Here is a 21,298-nt window from a genome sequence, read left to right as displayed (position 1 = left end):
TAACTACTGTGGTTTCTATTTGGGGTTTTTTATTTTGAAAGATTTTATTGATTTATTCATGACAGATAGAGACAGAGAGGCAGAGACATAGGCAAAGGGAGAAGCAGGCTCCCCACAAGGAGCCTGATGTGGGACTTGAACCTAGGACCTTGGGACCATAACCCGAGCCAAAGGCAGATGCTCAACCACTGAGCCACCAGGTGCCCCTGTTTTAAAGATTTTATTTATTTGAGAGAGACAGCACTGAGAGAAAACATGAGTGGGGGAGGGGCAGAGGCAGAAGCAGATTCCTAGCTGAGCAGGGACCCCAATGCTGGGCCAGATCCCAAGACCCCAGAATCATGACCTGAGCCAAGGGAGACACCTCACTGACTGAGCCACCCAGGTTCCAAAACGATAAGCTTTAAATTGTTCTTTAAAGACTTCCACGGAAAAACTGGAGAACACCACCAACTCTGAAAGAACAAAGCATAAGAAAATGGACATTTTTTTCTTAAGATTTTATTTATTCATGAGAGACACAGAGAGAGGCAGAGCCATAGGCAGAGGGAGAAGCAGACTCCTCACAGGGAGCCCGATGTGGGACTTGATCCCAGGACCGGGATCACACCCTGAGCCAAAGGCAGACACTCCACCGCTGAGCCACCCAGGCATCCCAGAAATGGACATTTCAAAGAATGACAAGAATGTCTTGTGAACAAAAGATACTGGTCTTGCACATTGCCAGAGGAAATCAAAAGGACAATATCTGAATACTTTACTCATTTTCACCAAGAACTAGACCCTCCTTCTAAAGTAAAGGATCAGATACAATCAATGTTCACTATCAATTAGCCACTTTCTCTGACTTTTGCAAAAGAAAAATTTAGGAAATTCTAACCAGATACAATAGAAATTTATGATGAATATTTTTTTGTAAAGCTAATTTAGGGGATTTTTTTTTTGACTGCAGAGATATTTGAAAACTGCTATGATTCATCCCAAAGAAACACAGACATGGACAGTATTACAATCTCTGGGATTTATTAATGAGATTATTCTGAACCTGCCAGTTTCATCCTCTGGTTAAGTTTTTTCTTAACTATTTGTATATTTATTGCTTCATTTGAAATATTTTAAATATTAAAATAATTCAAAGTACCTTTGTTTAATATGAGTAGAGAGAGCTATGCTGTCTCAACATGTGAAAGTTGATTTTGGCAATCGTTGGCAAATCTGAAGTGAAAGCTTGTGGTGCAGGAGTGCCTGGGTAGCTTAGTTGGTTAAGTCTCTGCCTTTGGCTCAAGTCATGATCTCTGGGTCCTGGGACAGAGCCCTGCATTGGTCTTCCGATGCTCAGTAGAGATTCTGCCCCTCTCCACTGCTCATTCTCTCAAATAATGAATAAAATCTTTTAAAAAAATAATAAATTGTGATGTTATTCATTACTGCAACAGACCAGATGTAGGTATACGGTTTTACCCTCTTTACAAAAATTATATATTTTAGGGGTGCCTGGCTGGCTCAGCCAGTAGAACATGCAACTGTTGATGTTGCCCCTATGTTGGGCCTAGAGTAAAAAAATTACATATTTTAATCGTAAAAATTAAAGCAATGATTTTTTTTTTTTTTATTTTATGATAGGCACACAGTGAGAGTGAGAGAGAGAGAGAGAGAGAGAGAGGCAGAGACACAGGCAGAGGGAGAAGCAGGCTCCATGCACCGGAAGCCCGACGTGGGATTCGATCCCGGGTCTCCAGGATCGCGCCCTGGGCCAAAGGCAGGCGCCAAACCGCTGCGCCACCCAGGGATCCCAAAACAATGATTTTTAAAAAGTAGAAAACTTATTTTTGAAAAGCAATGTATCTATTATTTTTTTAAAGATTTGAAAGAGAGAGCATAAGTGCATGCAAACATGCATGGTGGGGAGGGGCAGAGAGAATCTTAAGTGGACTCCACACAGAATGTAGAGCCCAATGCATGGCTCGATCTCATGATCCTGAGATCATGACCTGAACCAAAACCAAAAGTCAGATGCTTAACCTACTGTGCCACCCAGGCTCCCCCAAAGTAATGTATTCTTAAAGCATTACACATTCCCATGGGATGTCTGGGTGGATCAGTGGTTGAGTGTGCCTTTGGCTTAGAGCGTGATCCCAGGATCTGGGATCGAGTCCCACAAGGGGCTCCCTCCACGGAGCCTGCTTCTCCCTCTGCCTCTGTGTCTCTCATGAATAAATAAAATCTTAAAAAAAAAAAAAAAAAAGCATTACACATTCCCATTTGTGACTTGTAATATTTATTTTGATTTTTTTTTATTAAGATGTTTTTACTAATGATTATACTCATGACTGCTAATGCCCTATGGAGATAACTGCCTTGACCAAGTCTCTGTAGTGTTTCTGAAGAGGGAGATCAGAGGTGGGATATTTATGAGGTTTCTGGGGTCTGGTTTAAGGTGGGTCTTTTGATGTTAGGCCTGATCAGGATGGACAAGGTTAATGAGGTAATGGTTTAGTATTGGTTAAGACAGTAAAGTTAGGATTTTTGAAGTGACCCTTTAAAAAGTAAACAATCATATGTTAAGTACAGTTGAACTAACTATTGCTTTGAGAAGGAGATATTTACCCAAAGTTGTGGACTCAATGTGTTTTCCTCAAATCCATGTTAGAGTCTTAATCCCCATTGTGATGGTATTTGGAGGTGGGGCTTTGAGACATAATTCTGTTTAACTGAGCTCATGACAGTAGGGCTGCCATAATGGGATTAGTATCTTTATAAGAAGAGACGCCAGAGTTCTCTTCATGCATGTGGACTGTGGGAAAGGACCTACAAGCACATCATGTACATGCCAGGAAGAGGGCCCTCATCAGAAAAGTGGTGGCACCTTTATCTTGAACTTCTCAGCCTCCAGAATTGAGAAATAAATGTCTGTTGTTTACACCATGCAGTATACAGTATTTTGTTTAAGCAGCCTGAACTTAGATACCCCACAAGAGCAAATTGGTAGACTACTGTTTGGATTAATCCATTTCTCAGGAAATTCAACATTACCTATTTCATCAAGAATTTTCTGGAAAAGGAAAGTCCTACTACTCCAGACAGTGAATTGTGTGACTGCAGAATGTTTCAGTTCTCAATGTATGCAATAAATAAGTTCAGTAAAATAAATAATACTGTCTGCATTTCCTTTTTGCCTATCATTATTACTCCTTTCATTTCATGATTACATCTGAAATTCAGTTGTTTAGGGGAAGGGTATTAAATACGATCTATGCTGGCTGCCAGTTATGCAAGGGAGGCCTGCTAGAGGGATTATCTAAAAAGAGCCAATAGTAGTGTGGCATGAAAGAATGGGGAAAACTTTTACACCGCTGGTGGGAAGGCAAACTGGTGTAGCCACTGCAGAAAACAGTATGGAGGTTCCTCAAAAAGTTAAAAATAGAGCTACCCTATGACCCAGCAACTGCACTACTAGATATTTTTCCAAAAAATGCACACTTAGTGATCCAAAGGGGCACCTCCACTCTGATGATTATAGAAGCAATATCCACAATAGCCAAACTATGGAAAGAGCCCAGATGTCCATCAATGATGAATGGATAAAGATGTGTCACATATACACAATGGAATACTACTCAGCCATTCAAAAAAAGAAATCTTGCCATTTGCAACAACGTGGATGGAATTAGAGGGTATTATGCTAAGTGAAATAAATCAATTAGAGAAAGCCAATTATCATATGATCTCACTCATGTGGAATTTAAGAAACAAAACAGGAGCAAAGAGAAGAGAGGAAAAATAAGACAAAATCAGAAAAGGAAGCAAACCATAAGAGACTTTTTCTTTTTTTTTTTTTTTTTAAAGATTTTATTTATTTATTCATGAGAGACACAGAGAGCGCGAGAGGCAGAGACACAGGCAGAAGGAGAAGCAGGCTCCATGCAGGGAGCCCGATGTGGGACCCAATTCCGGGTCCCCAGGATCACGCCCTGGGCCAAAGATGGTGCTAAACCGCTAGACCACCAGGGCTGCCCAAGAGACTTTTTTTTTTTTTTAGACTCTTAATCATGGAAAACAAACTGAGGGTTGCTGGAGGGGTGGGTGGGTGGGTGGGGGAACAGGGTAACTGGGTGATGGGCATTAAGGAGGGCATGTGAGGTAATGAGCACTGGGTTAGTTATATAAGACTGATGAATCATTGACCTCTACCTCTGAAACTAATAATACACTATATATTAATTAATTGAATTTAAATTAAATGTAAAAAACACATTAATTTGTACACTCATGCTCATACCAGCATTATTCAGCATAGCCAAAAGGTAGAGACAACCAGGTCTGTGGACAGATGAAAGTTAAAACAAAATGTGACACACACATACAATGGAATATTATTCAGCCTTAAAAAGGAAGAAGTTCTGTCACTTGCTGCAACATACATGAACCCTGAGGACATGACAGTCACTGAAATAAGTCACAGAAAGATAAATACTATATGATTTCAGTTTCGTGGGGGACCTAGTCAGATACATAGGGATGGGAAGTAGAAGGTGATTGCCAAAGGCTGTGGGAGGGAGACATGGGGATTATTGTTTGATGGGTATTGCATTTCAGTTTTGCATGAAGAAGAGTTGTGGAGATTGGTTGCACAACAATGTGAATATATTTGACATTACTGAATTCTACACTTAAAAATGGTAAAGATGGTAAATTCTATGTTATACATATTTTATTGCAACTAAACTAATTTGTTACATGCAAACACGGACGATTTGCATAAGCTTATTTTGGCATAGCTTCCTTTTTTAAAAAAAGGGAGAGGGCACCACAGCAGCCAACCCTCAGAGCATTTCCTCAACTTGCTGCCATCTGCCAGAAAATTATTCTTTTTTTTTTTTTATGGTAGAAAATTATTCTAATGTGTGTATAATTCCACAGTGATCTCAGTATGAAGGGTGCCCCCTAGAGTTGTGCAACATACTGCCTGCACTGGTTAGAGTCCCTGCCATAGAGCTACTTAAAATGCGGGGGCCCAGAACTCTCCACCTCTGAGAGGCTCTGTGAATGGTCCAGGTGTGAGTAGAGGCTTTTGTAAAATTTAGGAGATGAGAACACACAAGAAATGTCTGATGGGAAGAGTTCGGATTGTTCAAGTTGTAGCAGTTGAAAATGCTGTTTTGTGTCAAAGTAAATAAGGCAAAGATGAAATTTCTCAGGGTGTTCAGCTGGCAAGTCAGGAAGTAGCTCTGAGTCAGAAGTGGTGGGAGGTGATGAGCCATGAAGAGAAGAAGCAATCACCAGGGTTGGCCTTATTCACAGATAAAATGACATTACCGGGAATCCCTGAGTGGTACAGTGGTTTGGCACCTGCCTTTGGCCCAGGGCGCGATCCTGGAGACCCGGAATTGAATCCCACATCGGGCTCCTGGTGCATGGAGCCTGCTTCTCCCTCTGCCTATATCTCTGCCTCTCTCTCTTTCTCTCTCTGTGACTATCATAAATAAATAAAAATTTTTAAAAACATGACATTACCTGGAACACCGAGAAGGCCCTCTGCACAGACATAATTTTACTACTATTTTGGAGTGCCTAAAATTCCAGCTGCTTCCCTTCTAACCAACGGAGGGTTAGAACAACAAACAACGTACACATCACGTGGTTCAAGTCTCTCATTTCTCAGATGCAGTCTAGAATGTTCTATGACTCACCTGTGCTTGCACACTAATTTTGGTGTTTGGCTTTGCTCTCCCTTTGGGCATCCGAGGACAAGAGGGCTCTCAAGGGGGAAGAGGGCATCAGAAAAGAACAGGTAGGGGTCGCCCGGGGGGGGCTCAGGGTGTGATCCCGGGGTCCTGGGAACGAATCCTGCCGGGGGCCTCCTTCTCCCTCTGTCTGGGTCTCTGCCGTTCTGTCTCTCATGAGTAAATAAATAGAATCTTAAAAAAAGGGGGGGGGGCATAATAGGTAGATGGAATATTCCAGAGACATGGTTACCCCACTTCACAGTTAACATAATTTCCCTTCTCCTCTAACCCCGAAGGCCCAGGAAGGGTAAATGCGGAGGGAAAAGGGGGAGCACAAGAATGTCCGCAGTCCGGGCAGCATAGTAGGGCTAAAGGGTAACGCTCAGCAGCGTGCATCAGACTTTTCATCGGCGTATTCACTGAGTGGAGCGAACACCAGCTTAGGGGAGGTTTCTGTGCTTGGGGATCCTACAGCCCGGGGGGGGGGGGGGGCGAATACGTGAATCGCCGCAAACCTGGAGCACGTGGTGCCGACGGATCCGGAGGAGGGAGCCGCGGTCCTCCCACGAGGCGTCGCAAAGCTTCCAGAGGAAGGGATATCGGAGCAGGTTCCTGAGGGCTGAAGAGGCGCCTGGCGGGGGCGGCGGGCGGGGCCACTGCAGCAGCCACGTGAGGGCCGCGCCCGGAGCCCCCCTGCGGCCAGCGAGGCGCCCCGGGCCGCGTGAGGGCGGGCGCTGCACCCCGAGGCCGCGAGTCAGCCCCGGCCGCCGGGCACGCGCGGCACAGGCCCCTCGTAGGACAGGGCGCCGGCTCCAGCGGCGGCGGCCGAGGCGAGGGGCGGCCCAGGTGAGGGGGCGCGGGCGCCGAGCGAGGGGACCCGGGGCGGCCCGTAAGGCCCCGGCCAGCGGCGTCGGCGGCGCAGCCTCCTCCCGGCGCAGCGCGTCCACAGAGCGTGGGTGTCGCCGCCGGCCGGGAGGCTCAGGGACTGGGGTGAGCGCCGGGGGCCTCCCAGCCGCGACCCGAGGGGCGCCTGGATGTGAGGCGACGCCGACAGCCTCCCGCCGGGCGCGCTCTGGGCGGTGAGGAGGGGAAGGGGCGTCCCGGGCCCTCAGGGGACGCCCGGCGGCGGGGCGGAAGCGGGAGGAGCCGGACGTCCGGGAGCAGCCGGAAGGGGAAGGGCCGGGGGGAGGGGCCGGGGAGGGCGGGTGTCCCGGGGCGGGGCGCTTGGGGGCCCCGTACACCCGGATGGGAGTCCTTAATATTTTATTTTTATTTTGTTTAATACAAACCCTTGTGTTATTTTTATTATTTTTTAAAGATCGTCTATCCGGGAGGGAGCACAGGTGTCGCAGGGAGGGACAGAGGCGAGAAGGGGAATCTCAAGCGGACTCTCCGCTGAGCGGAAGCCTGACACGGGGCTCGACCTCCTGACCTTGAGACTGTGACCTCCTGACCTTGAGACCGTGACCTGAGCGGAAATCGAGAGTGGGACGCTGAGCCGACTGAGCCACCCGGGCGCCCTGGAAGTTCTCGATACTTTAAACAGCTGTGTCGGGGATCCCTGGATGGCCCAGTGCTTGAGCATCTGCCTTCCACCCAGGGCGGAGTCCCGGAGTCCGGGGATCGAGCCCCACGTCGGGCTCCCTGCATGGAGCCTGCTTCTCCCTCTGCCTGTGTCTCTGCCTCTCTCTGTGTGTCTCTCATGAATAAATAAATAAAATATTTAAAAAAAAATAGCTGTGTCCAGCCAGGTGCCCCGGTTGCCGAGCGTGAGCCGGGGGCGGCAGAGGGCCCCGCAAGCCTCGCTCCCCGCAGGACAGACCAACGCGGAATGCAGGCTGGAGGGCCTGGAGGGCAGACGAAACGGTCATCAGAAACGTTTTTAAGCTCTTCACACTTATGTAACTCATTTAATCCTCACAACAATTCCACGAAGCAGACACATTTGTTATCCCTGTTTTATAAACGAGGACGTGGAGGAGTGCCCTGGATCACGGACTCAGGTACACTAGGAAAAGCATCCCACTGTCTCATAAGGATTTAAGAAACAATAGCCACCCTATCACAACCTGCTCTGATTGCCTGAGGCCTCCAACAGCTGTAACCTCGTTTTGTTATTGATGGATTTGAAGGCAGGAGATTAGAGTAGGATACAGGAGGATTTGCCTTAAAAATTTACAAGTGAATTAATGAGAACTGAAAAACAGAATTCTCTGTTCGTGTGTTAAGTAAAAATTAGTTAGTTGCCTGCTCCAGGACATTCCCATCCTTGGAAGATAAGAAGAGGAGCCACTAAGCAGCTTCCCAATCAAGAATAACAGCTTAAGCATCGGCAATACTCCTCAAGACTTGCCTCGGGTCGCCTGGGGGGCTCAGTGGTTGAGCATCTGGCTTCAGCTCAGGTTGAGATCCCAGGGTCCTGGGATCGAGTCCCACATCGGGCTGCCTGCATGGAGCCTGCTTCTCCTTCTGCCTCTCTCTCTCTTTCTGTGTGTCTCTCATGAATAAATAAATAAGATCTTAAAAAAAAAAAAAAGACCCATTGCCTCACTGAGCCCATGTATGCGAAGCCAGTGTGTCATAAACTCTGCTTAATTCCAACCATTCCTCACCCTGCAAGACCTGTCTAAAAAATCATTCAGCCCAGGTCCTGAAAACCTGAAAATATTTTGCCCTAGAAGGTAATGTTTATCAATAGGCTTTTCTGGAATTAAGACTTGACACTAAGTATATATTTAACTATATAGCTGTGATTACATGTGACTCTACCAGTAAGAGGACCCCAACTTAGAGCAGTCTTGTGGGTTTAAGACACATGCATGTGGAGCCTTCCTGCTGCAGTGATCTGTGCTCCAAAACTATAGCCCTAGTCTTACAAGCTGGGGATCCCAGGGGAACTGCTTCCCTGTGGTAGAACATGGTCGTTACAATGTCTGGCTCAGGGACCTCCAAGTGCCCAACCATCCACAGCCCCATGAGTTCCTGCCTTGAGCCCAAGTTACCATGAAATATGTCATGAGACTCTGTCAACCTGGCCCTACAGATTGAACCTGAAATAGGGTTCTGACAAAGGCGATTCTATATGTCATGAGTAAAGAGAGCAGAGTTTCTGAGATAGCTGAATATGATAATTAGACCGATAAAGATGCCCAACTAGAACGCTAACTCACCCAGTCTTACTCCCCCTGGGGGTAAGAGAGGAAAGTACGAAAAAATTACAGTAGAAACCAAGAAAAGTAAAGAGAGAACAGCAGTGGAAATGATTGGATTGTTGAGAGGGAACCTGAGTCCTGAGAGTACAGGGATCCTAGGGAACACCAGCTGCTCCGTGCTGGTGGGACTGCAAAATGCCAGTCACAGAGCTGCTGTGTATGCCGGATATCTGCAAGTCATGGCCCCGTTCTCCACGAGGCCTGTGGTGTGGCTCATGAGATGTTCTGTTGTAATAATGATAACATAATAGTTTTCTTTTTTGCTGATAAACAGTTGAGCACAACAATATGCAGAGATCTTAAACGTTCACTTCTACGAACCCATGTTACCACCAACCAAACATGAGAGAACATTTTCATCACCCAGAACATTCTCTTGTGTTCCTGTCTAGTCAATCCATTTTATACCAGAAGTTCTATAGATCGATGTGCCTATTCTTGTGCTTCATATGCAATGTCCTTTCTGTGTCTGCTGCTTTTGCTTAACATCAAAGGTTTTTTTTTTTTTTAACATATGAGTTTGAAGAGTAATCCATGTTGCCACAAATATCAAGTGTTGGTTTTTTTTAATGATGTATTCCATTAGAGGGATATACTATAATTTATCTTTTTTCATGTTGATGGGCATTTGGATTGTTTCCAGTTTGAGGCTATTAAGATTAAGGCTGCTATAAATATTCATGTCCAACTCTTTTTGAATATTTTATTGGATACGTACCAAGAAGTGAAATTTTGAGGTCACAGGGTTGATGCATGCTTACATTTATGAGAAGCTGCCAGACTGTTTTTGAAAATGATCGTACCATTTTGCACTCCTTCTGGCCACTTTACAAGAGTTCTAGTTGCTCCTCATCATTGCCAACCTTTAGTATCATCAGTCTTTTTTATTTTAGCTACTCTATTGGATGTAAAAGGGCATCTCATTGTAGCTTTAGTATGTATTTCTCAGGGCACCTGGCTGGCTCAGCTGGTAGAGCATGTGACTCTTGATCTTGAGGTCATGAGTTTGAGCCTCATGTTGGGTGTAGAGATTACTTAATTAAAACTTTAAAAATATGCATTTCTCTGAGGAGTAATGACATTGAGTATTTTTTCATGTGTTGATATCCATCTTTTGTGAAGTATCTAAGTTTTTTTGCCCATTTAAAAAATTGGGTTGCTCATCTATTCCTCATTGATTTGTAGTTCTTTATATATTCTGGATATGAACACTTTTTCAGATAAATATCCTGTACATATTTTTTTCCAGTCTGTGGCTTACCTATTAATTTTCTTATTTGCTTTTTTTTTAAAGATTTTATTTATTCATTCATGAGAGACACAGAGAGGGAGAGAGAGACAGAGAGAAGAAAGAGAGGCAGAGACACAGGCAGAGGGAGAAGCAGGCTCCATGCAGGGAGCCCGACATGGGTCCCGATCCCGGGTCTCCCGGATCACACCCTGGGCTGAAGGCAGCGCTAAACCGCTGAGCCATCCGGGCTGCCCTATGTGCGTTTTTTGACAAAAGAACTGACATTGTTTTGAGTAGCAGCCACTATACTAAGTGCTTTACCAGTATTGTTTCACTTCGTCTTAAAAGTTTTGTAAGTTCGATGGTAACCTTCCCATTTTACAGATGGAAAAGTGAAGACTGAATGAGGGTAAGTAATTTCCACACACACACACACACACACACACACACAAAAGTAATTTCCACACAGCTTAGGGATGGGAGAGTCCCCATTCTAATTAGTAATCGAATCAGTCAGCCCAATTCCAAAGCCTGAAGTTTTAGCCACATACTAGGCTTTGGGTCTTTACCCTTTTGAATTCCTCATGAGCCGCCATCTTTGAAGGCAGTACACCTGAGCCTTTGCTCCTGACAAGTTGAACGAACTTCACCCAGGCAGCTGTGAACTGCATCCCTGGACAGTACAGACCTACTTTTGTAAACTCACAATCCCTGCTTTAACCATTTGCATGGTAAACAGACTCTGATGATGAGTTCTTACCATGATCTCAGGGTGCTTTCCTCCATCATCAATTATTCAAAAGACAAGAAGTTCATTGTGACCATAGTGACCAGCTACGGAATTATTGGCACCATAAAATTGCTTTGAAATGAGGTTACGGAGTCCATGGAAGAGAAGTTTCTTTCTGGGGAGTCATTCAGATTTGAGGCTTGCCTTGTCCCTTTCTTAATTCTCGCTTATTATTTACATGTATTATTTACATACAGCGACCACCTCTTAGCTAGCCCCGCACCCCCCAACCTTGCTGGACAGTCTCTCTGGGCGGTATTGTGTGGATAGCCTTGTCACCACTGCTAAATATTTATGTTCTTTGTTATTGTAAGAATCTCTGGTGTCCAGTAAAACATCATTATCTTGCATTACACAGTGCTTTGCCACAACTCAATGACTTAAAAAGGCTTGATCACAGTAATACTTGAATGTTCATAATGACAACCAGATATCCCATGCGCTTTGAGTGTAAAATGTCAGGGGACAAGGGGCTTGGGGAGGCCTGTGTCCTCTTGGCAGTTTGGAACTCTGCAACAAAGGGAGCCAACAGGGCTTTCCTAAAATGATAGGTAAAGAGTAAAACCAAGGGTGGAGGCTCTGCACAGTGGGAGGCCTATAAAGAAGTGGGAAGAAGCTATTCAATATGAAGCTTCCAAAGGGCAAAGGAGGTCCTGGAAATGCTGACAGGAGTGCTCCAGAGTATGACCTCCCCCCTCCCAACCCCCGCCAGTCTCCTGAGTTTTGTGCTCTGAGCTCCTCCAGAGCAATGTACAGACAGAATTGGGTTACTCTCACTTGAAATGATTTGTTGCTCATCTTGGCTTGATTGGTCTTGAAATAATCACTTTACAAAGATGTGCAATGCCTGGTACCACTATTTCCTTCAATTCGTGTTCCTTTTCACTCACTCTTAAATGCCCAGATTGGGAACCATAAAAGTCTCCTCTTTTTGGCTGTCTGGCTTTGTGCTGGCATTAAAATCCAATCAAATAAACCAGACAAAAACACCCTTAAACCTTTTTTTCTACTATCTGTTGGATGCCAAAGCATTTGATGGGTAACTGAACAAGTTCGAGTTCAAGAGAGGAGACTAAATGTAGGGTACAGCCAAAAGGCATCCTCACTGTCTGTGAGACTTTGGGTAAATCACTTAATCTTTCTGAGTCTCAGTTTCTTGGGATGATAATAATACCTGCTGTATATATTTATTATGGGCATTAAATGAGGTGACAAATATATAAAAAGCCACTTGGCATATGATAGCATTTATTAAATGTTAGTTCTCCTTCCTCTTCTGTCTGGGCTTCACTTAGTTCATCTATAAAATAGGACTTGCCTCATAAGGATCAAAGGAGAAAATCGACACACAGACACTTTGTAAGCTGTGAAGAGCTCCACGTGATAGTTATTGTGAAACAGGTCATTATGTTTTCACCATATTTGAGTCAGTTACTCCTTTGTCTTTCAGATATTCCTTAAAGTCAAAACAGAACATGCACAAGAGGTTATCTTTAGGTCCCCAAACCTCCATTTTTTGAAGGGACTAGAATATAAACTATGAGGGTTAAGAGCTTTAAGGGTTAGTAGAAAAGAAAAGAACAGCATGGGATCCCTGGGTGGCGCAGCGGTTTGGCGCCTGCCTTTGGCCCAGGGCGCGATCCCGGAGACCCGGGATCGAATCCCACGTCAGGCTCCCGGTGCATGGAGCCTGCTTCTCCCTCTGCCTGTGTCTCTGCCTCTCTCTCTCTCTCTCTCTCTCTGTGACTATCATAAATAAATAAAAATTAAAAAAAAAACAAACAGCATTTTAATGGGAAGGGGAGAATGTCTCAACATCCTTCCAGACAAAAGGACATTTCGAGTACCATCTTCAAAATCTAGCTTGAAAAGGTATTGTATTATGAAGATGAACTGTCTGTACTTTACAATATTGTAGAATCTCAGAGATGAAGAGGCTCTTACTCATTGAGGAATTGGCTTTAAGTTATTTGCTTTGAAATTATCCTCTTAATTCCTGATCAGAATAAAATGTTAGGTGGAAGTTTCACCTGGATACTAACATGCCATAGATATGGCACTCCAAAGGAGGCCCCATAACCATAAGTAGAATGAAGAAGCAGTTCGAAGACTCTTGATCCCTTACCCTAGAGGGAGGGCCCTAGGGACCCCTATGGAGCAGGGACTGAGGGGGTGTGGCCTTGAGAACAGAAAGCATTCAATATTTCCTGAGAGTTGTACAAGCATTCTTGGATGGGAATCACTGGAAAACCTACAAAAAACCCCAAAAGGAAAAGTCAGTTGTGATTAAGCCTTTTTTAAAAAAAAGATTTTATTTATTTATTCATGAGAGACGCAGAGAGAGAGAGGCAGAGAGAGAAGCAGGCTCCATGCAGGGAGCCCGACGTGGGACTTGATCTGGGGAACCCGGGATCATGCCCCCAGCCGAAGGCAGATCCTCAAGCCCTGAGCCACCCAGGCATCCTGTGATTAAGCCTTTGTCAAAGACTTGGAAACTTGCCCCCTCATGTTAGCAAGCTGGGGCCCTGAGTGCAGAAAGGGGAAGTTGACCACAGTCCCCTCCCCTGCTGTAGGTTTTCCCTGTTAGCAGCCCTAACTCTATCAGAGTTTCGGTTTTTACTTTGATCCGGCTTCCTAATTACTGAACAGAAACAGTGTATGTGACCCAAAGGGGCCATAAAAAATTAGCCCCTGAAGATCTGAGCATGAATCGGAGGCCAGCAGCCTGCCTGAGTTTTTGGGCAGCTCCACCTCTTGAAGGATCATTAAGATGTGTTTGGGAGTGTGTTTTGATTGTCACAGTAATTAGTGAAGAGGGAGCGCTACCGGCATTTAGAGGGCTAGAGCCTGGGATGCTAAAAATCCTGAAAATTGTCTGGCTTGAAATACTGACAGTGTCCCCGCTGAGATAGTAGAAGACAGTAGAAGACAGTAGAAGACAAAAATAAAAGCATGTTTTGATTATATCATAATTCATAATTCGTGCTTATTCACCATATCCATTTCACTTGGGTTGAAATGGTTTTGTAGGCTCTTTACAGGACTGGAGAGCTCTTCTCCATGGCTGTTCAACTATGTCCTGGCTGCTTGGAATGCAGGCCATGGAGCGGGTGAAGGATCCAGCAGGAGGGCCCTGCAGTGGGGGTGTTGCAGAGCCCCAGCCCAGATTAGACCCGCTGTGGTACCTGAGGACGAGGCTCAGTCCCAGATGTGAGGAAACACAGGCCGCCCTGGTGTGGTAGGCTGAAGGAAGTCACCGTCCTAGTCCCGAGACCTGTGACCATGCTACCTCACAAGGTGAGGAGACTTTGCTGCGGCGATTAATGTGAGATCTTGAGACTCAAAGATTAACTCAGATTATCGGGTGCGGACAGTGTATTCACAAGGGTTCTTATAAAAAGGGAAGCAAGTGGATCAAAGTCAGAGAAAGATATGACAACAGAAGAAGAAGGAGGGTTGCAGGTGGCCTCTGGAAACTGGAAGAGACAAGGAAATGGCTTTTCCTCTAGAGCCTCCAGAAAGGAACACAGCCTTCACAACACCTTGATTTTGGTCCATGAGACCCATTTTGAATATCTGATCTCCAGGACTAAGATAGTCAAACTGTAGGGTTTTGGTTGTTGTTGTTTTAAAGGTTTATTTATTTATTTGAAAGAGAGAAAGAGAGCATGAGTGAAAGGGGCAGAGGGAGAGGGAGAGAGTCCTAAGCAGACTCCACACTGAGCGTGGAACTTGACACGTGGCTTGATCCCATAACCCCAAGATCACAACCTGAGGTGAAACCAAGAATTGGACGCTCAACCGACTGTGCCACCCAGGTGCCCCATGTTGTTGTTTTTTTAAAGCCACTAAATTTGTGGTAATTTGTTACAGCAGCAGTAGGAAAACCAATGCAGCTGGTTTATTTATTTATTTAATTTTTTTTGCAGCTGGTTTAAAGTGTAATAGCAACCTTCCTACTGAGGAGACCTGTAGATCTGAGTTTTTCCAGAAAAGCCTCCACCCCCTACAACACACCTCTCTCTACCATTTTCGAAGATTTCAAGGAGTTACAAAAGCCTGTCAGTATCTCCCGCCAGATCCTGTGGACATTTGTAGTCACGGCACATTGCCATGTGATAGAAATGTGTGTGCACTGGGACGAGCATTCAAAGTAAATAAAAAGGATTTATATATATATATATATATATATATATATATATATATATATATATATTTAAAGATTTATTTATTTATGATAGACATAGAGAGAGAGAGAGGCAGAGACACAGGCAGAGGGAGAAGCAGGCTCCATGCAGGGAGCCCGATGCGGGACTCGATCCCAGGACCCCAGGATCGCGCCCTGGGCCAAAGGCAGGCGCGAAACCACTGAGCCACCCAGGGATCCCCAAGGATTTTTATATTATATGCAATTTTCCTCACTAAAATTTCTCCCTCTCCACATGGATAGTTGAAAATGTAGCCCAGGGGCCCTTGGGTGGCTCAGTCGGTTAAGCATCTGCCCTCAGCTCAGGCCATGATCCTGGGGTCCTGGGATCGAGACTGCTTCTCCATTTCCCTCTGCCCCTCCCCCTGCTCCTTCTCTCTCTCACTCTCTCAAATAAATAAGTAAAATCCTTTTCTTTAAAAAAAGAAAGAAAAGGCAGCCTGAGTGGCTCAGTGGTTAAGCACCGCCTTCAGCCCAGGGCGTGATCCTGGAGATGGGGAGTGAGTCCCACATCGGGCTCCCTGCATGGAGCCTGCTTCTCCCTCTGCCTGTGTCTCTGCCTCTCTCTCTGTGTGTCTCTCATGAATAAATAAAATCTTAAAAAAAAAAAAAAAAGAAAGAAAATGTAGCCCATTGCATCAAGGATATCAAACTGCTGTGATTTTCACAAAGACTTCCCTCACCCTACCAGTTCCTAGACTGGATCCAGTGCAGCCTCAGGTCTTATGGAAGTCTCAATGAGCAGGGTGAAATAAGTATTAGAGAAAATTAGGGGCACCTGGGTGGTGGGGGTCCATTAAGTGTTGGACTCTTGATTTTGGCTCAGGGCATGATTTCAGGGTCGTGAGATTGAGCCCCGTGTGGGGGTCTGTGTTCAGCGCCAAGTCTGCTTAAGACTTTGTCTTCTTTTCCCCTTTGTCCCTTCCCCCCTTCTCTCTTAAATAAATAGATATTTAAAAAAGAGACAGAAAATTAGGTAAACGTTGCAAAAAGAACCTCCTTTACTCAGCGGAGCAGAACCTTTAAAATGGTAATTCTATCACCGTTTCCAACATTCTACTACAACCAACTAGACTTTCCCCCTCTTTCTTCAGACCATAGATGAGTATTTAGCTATAAGCTTGAAGATAGAATGAAGCTGGACTTTTGGTTTATTTGACAAGTAAAGCTTAGCATCAGATACTTGAATCATTAAGGAGAAAAGACTAGACTAATGCGTCGTAAAACTAAAGATTAACCAGGAGTCAACATAGATTGCCTTATAACCTGTTTCACTCATTTCGGTAGGAAAATGTTAATTTCCTCAGAACTGGATATCATGCACTGAGTATGGATTCCCTGAGAAGGTCTGTTTTCTCTCAGGAATACTTAGTCTGGCACTGGGAAAATGAAAACAAGTCTTAAAAAAAAATCTTTCCTGGGTAGTAATTTTCTCTGGAGACTTAAAAAAAAAAGAGGCATTTATGAAAAAGAAAACCTGTCTCTGCAATCTCACCGTGAATGTCAAATAAAAATGCACAGAATAGGCACCCCGGGTAGCTCAGGTCCACCTTTAACTCCCTGAAATCAGAAATTTTCAAATGATAATGTCTCCTTTTGTCAACTGAAAACTTGGGAGGGAGAAGTTTATATATGTGCTTAACAAATAAAAAAAGTAAGCAGTACAGTACAGATTGCACATATGGATCCTAATTTCGCTAAAGTCTGCAAACGTGAGAAAAATAATCAATGTTGTTAATCAATGTGTAATTATGTTAGTATTCTATGTGAACTTACTACTCAATATAATAGGCCCACGGGCTACATTAGACGAAGGTCCAGTTATGGCAGCAGGGGCATTTGGCATCTGTTATCCTTGGAGGTTCTCTGGCTCTCCCCGAAGACTGGCACCTCACTCCTCCATCCTACGGCCTCGGCCTCTTTATCCTGGTGACCTTGTCAGCAACCTGTCCCCTTCTCTAGCTCTACTGAGCCACCACCTTCATGGCCTGACGCCCAGGGCTCTGACCACCTCCTTACAGCCTCTCTCCCACCTCACCAGCTCTCTGACCTCGGGGAGACCTCTTTAACCCTGAGACCTCCTTGCTCTTCTCACTGTGGGCACCTTTCGTACTTAGCATTTCCAAATCAGACCACTCAAGAACTCACCTGAGAATCAGGGCTGTATTAGTGTCCTAGGCTGAAAAAGTATGGTACCCTCGTCCTAGGTGTAATGCGAAAGTAGAAGGAAGTCCAATTTCTGATTTGATTCTAATAGTGATTGTTTTAGTGTTTGTCTATTTGTTTTAGAGAAGGGGTAGGAAGAAGTGAGGGGAGTACATTCTTTTCTTTCTAAGATTTTATGTATTTATTTATTAGAGAGAACACGTTCATCAGTGGGGTGAGGGAGGGCAGAGGGAAAGGGAGAAGGAGAAAAAAATCTCAAGAAGACTATGCTCAGCCTGGAGCCCGATATGGGGCTCGATCCCACAACCCTGAGATCATGACCTGAGCTAAATCCCAGGAGTCTGACACTCAAACAACTGAGCCATCCAGGTGCCCCAAGGGAAGAATATTCTTAGAAAAAAATTCTTTTTTCATTTCTGGGGGTCTCTGTTTTGCCAGTACTTCAAGTATGATTTTAGTCTGTTCATTGGGTAATTGGAATCATTTTACAACTCTTCTCACCCCCTGTGCAAACTACTCCTCCACTATCCAGCCCGGCAGCACCCGGCACTAGCACCCTGTGCTCTCACGTCAGCATGCCTTGGAATCTCCTGAGGTGTTTGCTCTCGTTGCTTGCTGCTCACCTCAGCTCCCAATGGCTGTGCAGACCTGGAGGCCTGCTGTGACCCGGATGGCTCACTCCAGAGCCCTTAGCTTACAAGGCCAACTCATCTGTCACCACGGTGACTCTGGGGCTTGCAGGCCAACTGTCTCCACTCATTTCTCCAACTCCTCTGAGGCCTCAGTCCCTCTGTCTAGGCTTGTCCTACTGAAGTTGCTGCCTGAATACTGCTTCCCAATGCTGGCTTGGAAGACACTTCCTCCCAGGGTTCAAGAGGGAAACAGGACATGAGGGATCCCTGCCTGCCCCTCCCTCCCTCCCACTTCAGACCTATCTAGGGGTTTAGAACTCACTCTCCTGGGCGCCTGGGTGGCCCAGTCAGTTAAGCGTCTGACTCTTGGTTTCAGCTCAGGTCATGATCTGATGGTCCTGAGATCAAGCCCCACATTAGGCTCTACATTTGGTGGGGAGTCTACTTGTCCCTCTCCCTCTGCTCCTCCCCTTGCCCTCTCTCTCTCTAAAAAACAAAATTTTGGGTGGCTCAGCGGTTTAGCGCCTGCCTTTGGCCCAGGGCGTGATCCTGGGGTCCTGGGATTGAGTCCCACATCGGGCTCCCTGCAGGGAGCCTGCTTCTCCCTCTGTCTGCGTCTCTGCCTCTCTCTCTCTCTCTCTCTCTCTGTGTCTCTCATGAATAAATAAACAAAATCTTAAAAAAACAAAGGACTCAGTCTCCTATCACTCTTCCTCTTCTCTCTGCTCCTGTCAATCAACTGATCAAACTCCTTCCTTGAGGGAAAACAGCTCCTACATCTCCTAGAATTCCTTTTCCTATGGGCTCTGTGAAAGCACTCTAGGTATCTAAGAGAAGCTTTTAAAATACAGAAACACTTTTCTCTCTCAAAAAGGTTTGGCTCTTGGCTCTGAAAGATTGAAATTCAAAACTATTGTTCCTGCCGGGTTCTTTTAAAAGGCATGTACTGAATATCACAACTGAGCAATGATTTTTTTGTTGTTCTGAACTCTATCTCACCTCCCTCTGAAACAAGCTTCAGCGAGTTAAAAGGTGTTAGGCTGTAAAGAACTAGGGGAATAAAAGAAAATACTTTGGGTGATATTAGGAAAAAATAAACCATGCACACAGACACCCCCTACTGCCATGGGCTGTTGAGAGTTTGTTTTGGCCTGGACAAAAACATCTAACTTAAAAAAAAAAAAAAAAAAAAAAAAAACCCATCTAACTACTTGTCAATATTTTCAGCTGGATGAGTTCCTCTAAAAGGCTGTATTTCTGTCTTCTCTTGGAGTCACAGCAACTCTGGGCTGTGGCAGTCACCAGGACTGGGCCGCCCCAGTTTGCTGAAGCCCCCACAGCCTTGCTCCCATGTTTGCCCCAGGACCCGACTCCAGAGGGCATTTGTAACCCTTGCCTTTAGCAGAGCTTTTCATTTAGCCTCAACCTTCCTGTCGAATCTCTTTAGTTATTCCAGACCTTTCCACCTTCCTTTAAACTCCTTACTCTCCTCCCACCGCGCCCCCCACACTCTCACCAGATGACCTACTGTATTGAGAAAACTGAGGCCAAAATTACTGACTTCTTCTATCTCCTGTCCAACCTTCAATTTCCCATGTCCATACGGTCTTGCCTCACTCTCAGGATGGATAGTCCTCCTGTCACTCAAAGTGACCACTTCAGTTGTGCTATTTAAAAATCTTAATGTTGGTGGCGCCTGGGTGGCTCAGTTGGTTGAATGTCTGGCTCTTGATTTCTGCCAAGGTCATGATCTCAGGATCATAAGCTTGAGCCCTGAGCCTGGATCCACACACTGTGTGGTGTCTGCTTGAGATTCTCTCTCTCTCCCCCTGCCCCTCTCCCTGCTTGCACACACACACACACACACACACGCACACACACACACACTCTCTCTCTCTCTCGAAATAAAATCTTTAAAAACTATAATGTTGGGGTGCCTGGCTGCCTCATTCGGTAGAACATGCAACTCTTAATCCTGGGGTTGTGAGTTCAAGACCCATGTTGGGAGTGGAGCCTGCTTAAAATTAAAAAAAGGAGAAAAAAAGAAAGATAAGAAAAGCAGGCAGGGCACCTGTGCAGCACAATGGTTTATGCACCTGACTCTTGGTTTTGGCTTAGGTCCTGATCTCTGGACCCTGGGATGGAGCCCTGTGTTGGGCTCTGCACTCAGCAGGGAATCTGCTTGAGATTCTCTCTCCTTCTCTCTCTGTGCCTCTTGCTCATGCTCTCTCTCTCTCTTAAATAAACAAATAAATCTTAAAAAAAATAGCAGGCAAAGAAATAAATAAAAACCATAATGTTTTTATAATTATAGAAATGACATACCCTAGGGCAGCCCCAGTGGCCCAGCGGTTTAGCACCGCCTTCAGCCCAGGGCATGATCCTGGAGACCCAGGATCGAGTCCCACGTCGGGCTCCCTGCCTGGAGCCTGCTTCTCCCTCTGCCTGTGTCTCTGCCTCTCTCTCTCTCTCTGTCTCTCATGAATGAATAAAATATTAAAAAAAAAGAAATGACATACCCTAGTAACTATTCAACCAAAATTAAAAATAAAAGTAATCTCCTTCACAAGCTCACAATGATACTATTCCCCAGAAGTAAATACTGTTAAATTACCGTTAAATAAATGGCAGATATCTTTCTGATTTGCACACACTCATATGCACACACAGAAATAATCAAATATAAACCTAAACATATATGTATGCACAAAATTCTATTGTATTTTTCCAACCCTGTGATTATGTAATGTCATATAATTTGTTTTTTTTCTACCTAACAGTGATTATGAATGCCTTTATGTGATAGAACACGTAAAACTACCTTCAGTAGCTGCATAATGTTCCCTTGTTTAAGCATGCCTTACTTATTAAAACCTTTTCAAAAATTACAGAAAGAGGGATGCCTGGGTGGCTCAGAGTGTCTGCCTTTGGCTCAGGGTGTGATCATGGAGTTCCAGGATTGAGTCCCACATCGGACTCCTGCATGGAGCCTGCTTCTCCCTTTGCCTGTGTCTCTGCCTCTCTTTCTCTCTCTCTGTGTCTCTCATGAATAAATAAATAACATCTTTTAAAAAAAAGTCAAAAAATTACAGAAACAGTGTATGCTTACTGAAAATAATCCAAATTTTGCAGAAGTGTAAAAAGTACGAGATTCTTTCTGCTTCATACTCCTCCACTCCCATTCTCCCAGAGTAATTATTATTAACTCTTCATGGGGAATCTTTATAAACTTTTTAAAAAGTCAGATGTATTGAAGTGTAATTCATATACAGTAACGTTTACCCTCTGTAATGTATAAATACATGCAGTTGTGGGACAAATACCACAATGGAGT

General features: G+C 44.8%; 1 protein-coding gene across 1 annotated transcript in view; it reads right to left on the bottom strand.

Annotated features, from left to right (window-relative positions):
* The window catches only part of LOC112674623 (uncharacterized), a 34,740-nt gene extending 23,975 nt beyond the window's left edge, over positions 1 to 10,765 (bottom strand). The window contains exons 1-3 of the mRNA XM_049106126.1: positions 10,739 to 10,765; positions 7,491 to 7,573; positions 6,242 to 6,980 (exon numbers count right to left, since the gene is read on the bottom strand). Of these exons, the coding sequence (XP_048962083.1) occupies positions 6,242 to 6,980; positions 7,491 to 7,573; positions 10,739 to 10,765 (849 nt within the window). The remainder of the gene's footprint in view (positions 1 to 6,241; positions 6,981 to 7,490; positions 7,574 to 10,738) is intronic.
* Between the last annotated feature and the right edge of the window lie 10,533 nt (positions 10,766 to 21,298).

The sequence above is a fragment of the Canis lupus genome, chromosome 36, assembly GCF_003254725.2.
Source record: "Canis lupus dingo isolate Sandy chromosome 36, ASM325472v2, whole genome shotgun sequence".
In the NCBI taxonomy this organism is placed as follows: domain Eukaryota; kingdom Metazoa; phylum Chordata; class Mammalia; order Carnivora; family Canidae; genus Canis; species Canis lupus.
The sequence above is the reverse complement of the archived record's forward strand: the minus strand, read 5'-3'. Positions and strand labels throughout refer to the sequence as shown.